This window comes from Gaeumannomyces tritici, assembly GCF_000145635.1.
Source record: "Gaeumannomyces tritici R3-111a-1 unplaced genomic scaffold supercont2.6, whole genome shotgun sequence".
Taxonomy (NCBI): domain Eukaryota; kingdom Fungi; phylum Ascomycota; class Sordariomycetes; order Magnaporthales; family Magnaporthaceae; genus Gaeumannomyces; species Gaeumannomyces tritici.
Window position 1 is genome coordinate 1,291,714 of NW_008804550.1, and position 2,780 is coordinate 1,294,493.

The 2,780-nt window shown below is 52.4% G+C and overlaps 3 protein-coding genes across 3 annotated transcripts in view; all 3 read left to right on the forward strand.

Annotated features, from left to right (window-relative positions):
• Positions 1-15: 15 nt before the first annotated feature.
• Positions 16-408, forward strand: GGTG_10814 (hypothetical protein; the record flags this gene model as incomplete). Its single annotated transcript, XM_009228690.1, has 3 exons — positions 16-63; positions 113-269; positions 320-408. 3 exons carry the CDS (start codon positions 16-18, stop codon positions 406-408), a joined length of 294 nt encoding a protein of 97 aa, XP_009226954.1.
• Positions 409-845: 437 nt separating this feature from the next.
• GGTG_10815 (hypothetical protein) lies at positions 846-1,095 on the forward strand (the record flags this gene model as incomplete). Its single annotated transcript, XM_009228691.1, has 2 exons — positions 846-905; positions 1,003-1,095. 2 exons carry the CDS (start codon positions 846-848, stop codon positions 1,093-1,095), a joined length of 153 nt encoding a protein of 50 aa, XP_009226955.1.
• An 847-nt stretch (positions 1,096-1,942) lies between these two features.
• GGTG_10816 (CAP20) overlaps positions 1,943-2,780 on the forward strand; it is a 3,803-nt gene continuing 2,965 nt past the window's right edge. Inside the window, exons 1-2 of the mRNA XM_009228692.1 lie at positions 1,943-2,267; positions 2,465-2,690. Coding sequence (XP_009226956.1) covers positions 2,505-2,690 — 186 coding nt within the window. The 5' untranslated portion in view covers positions 1,943-2,267; positions 2,465-2,504. The remainder of the gene's footprint in view (positions 2,268-2,464; positions 2,691-2,780) is intronic.

Here is a 2,780-nt window from a genome sequence, read left to right on the forward strand (position 1 = left end):
GCCCGTGCTCCTAACATGTATGCAAAAAACGAACGAGCTAGCTATAAAAGATTTTTAAAGATTGTACGCATGGGTAGCTGTTGGCTACAATTTTAAAAGTAATTTTGTTTAGTACGAGGTTCTTAGCAATAGTAGCGGGAAGATAACCTTCCAGGTATACAAGGACAAGATTTTGGAGTTTGTAGTAAGTTCCTGGCTACGGGATAGCCAGGATTTTGTTTTAAAAGAGGATAATGATTCTGGGTACAGCACAAGCAAAAGCAAATATTGTAAGAACTTGGAAAGAAATTAACAATCTCAAGTCCTTTTGGAACTGTAGTTTATTTCTTAATATTCCGGCTATCGAAAAGGCCTGGAAAAGGCTTAAAAACAAAGTGCACAACCAGCCTGTATATAACGATACTATAGTAAAGGAATTGGCAAAGGAGGCTTAGTACGAACAAAGCCAGGATACAATTAATGGCTTTGTTAACGAGATCCCTTAAATACTTTCAAAAATTATCGAAGGCGAAGGAAAAATGACTGCCTATTAATTTGTATATAAAATATAAGCGCTAGCTATTCTTTGTGGTGTTTTATTTGCTTTTGAAGTGGTGGCCCCTTTTTGTGAGGATCATTTTTTTTTCATGCGGTGGGTCGGTAAAATGAGGGAAGGAATAGGCGGGGATAGATGGAGGCGTCGACATCGGAGTACAACATGCAGAAGGTGGGCGTTGCACTGCGTCGAAAAGGGGAGACCGTTGACGATCGCAGTTGCTCAACGCCACCAAGATGCCCACCGTGGGCTGGCTCCGACGCCAAGTCGTTATCGCGGGCCCTTGGTTGGGCCTGGGCCTAGGTTCGAGATGGACAGCAGCTGCATCCAACGCCTGCTGCAGCGTGTGCTGGGGCTGCTTGGGACGTGGGTACGGTGGGCGGGAAGCGCCCATCTCCACGCCATGAATGGCTGGAGCGGAGCATCAATTCCATGCTTCGATGCTTCGTCGTCACTCGTCGTCACAGCCCGCGCGCCGTCTCACGCCCGTGGCCATTATCACATGTCAGACTTTCCCTAAACGCACGCGTCCTGGAGCTGGTGGGCTGCAGCTGCCCTAAACAGGGACAGGGGTGGTTGCGGGGCTCTTATCGGCACCGTCTTCAAGTCTTGGTGGCATCGACAAGGGGTACGGTACGTACCTGGAGGTACCTCGCCACACAGCACACCACCTAGCTCACACACGGCCCCGTCAGAGCGACGATGGATCGAACCGATTTTTTTCTTCTCTTTTCCTCCCTCGCTCTTCCTTTTCGCTCCATCATTTTGATATATCTCGTTCTCCTAGAGCAACCTGTGCGGTTCGCGTCCTGCTATCCAATGGAACGGCCTGCGTGCTCAAGCGCGACTTCCTGGCCAGGATGTTGGGAATTTGAGCGTTCCTGCCGATTTCCTCACATAGAAGGGGCGTTTCCCATCATGGCCGCATCGCATTCCACGCAACGGGGCCACGCCAAGGGCAACTTCCCGAGCGAGGCGGGGGCGGTCTTGTCCATGTCCCGCTGTCTGGGCACCATTTGCCAGGGATGTTTTCGGTTTTCGGACGCAGTGGTGTTATTATTGGATATCATACTTTCATCTGCGGCTCGCTCCTGAGAAAAAGGCCTGCGGTTTCTGCGTTGCTCGTGAATGTACCCACTGCCCAAAGAGTGACAGAATATGGAAAGCCGATGACCGGCCACACGTGCGGCGGCGTCGACGGCTCTCGGGGGAAGGTCCTGCCTTCCGTCTCAGGAGGCGATAGAAGCATCCATGGCCAGGGCAGGCGAGACATCAATCGATTTGACCCTGGCAAGCCGGCAAGGTGAGGCAGGTACATCCGTGGGGGGTGTGCCCACCACCAGGAGTGCAGGCCATGTCGTACCCAACAAATGGAGACGGCAAGCACATGCTAAAAACATTAGACCTGTCTTCGTTTTCGTCCCTGCCAAAGGAAAAAAAACCATGCTTGGTGAATAAGTGATCCGTCAAGACGTATGGGTGGCGTTCAAATAACCTGTCTCGGCTCTTCCTTTTACCTGTCTCCCGCCGCTCTCGTCCTCCCTTCCCCAACATCTTGGACGTCTGCCATCTTCACCTGCCGCACACTTCACACCTTCGGCCTCCTCCCTCAAACAAGCCAGCCCTGTTTGGCAAATCCAATCCGAACACACGTCTCCAACATCCACCAGCGACACGTCGTCACACGAAGCAGACCAAGCATCACTCATCACTCAATTTAACGACTCACGGTGTAAGTGGCCAATCCCCTCTAATCTGCGATTTCATCCCCCACACATTCCCCGACATCCTCTTGCGCGCGCTCGCCTTCGCCGCCGCCCTGTTGCCCAAATAAGTCCGGTGTTTGTATTCTTCGCTGGCTTGTGTCGGACCACTCCCAGACACATCAGCTGAAGTCTACCGGCTCTAGTACTAAAGCTTACCCGGCAGCTCCTCCAGCAGAGCAATAGCTTCGCGCTCGCGCCAACGCATGAGCTTGTCGCATCCACATCTGCTCCAGCTCTCTCGCCCTTTCTCTCGCTCTCCCACTCTTGCGATTGTTCCACGCCTTTCGCAGTTTTCTTCCAGAGAACCCATCGAACCTGTCCTCCCTCGATCCGAAGCAATGTCTGCACCTCAAGTTAACGGCGAGGTCCCACACTCGGCCTTCATTGATGTAAGTTGAGAAATCCCATGTTTTACCCACCACTCCTCGTCTAATAAGAAAGACCATCTCCGCGGCCGGGGGCGGTTCGGTCTGCGGCGC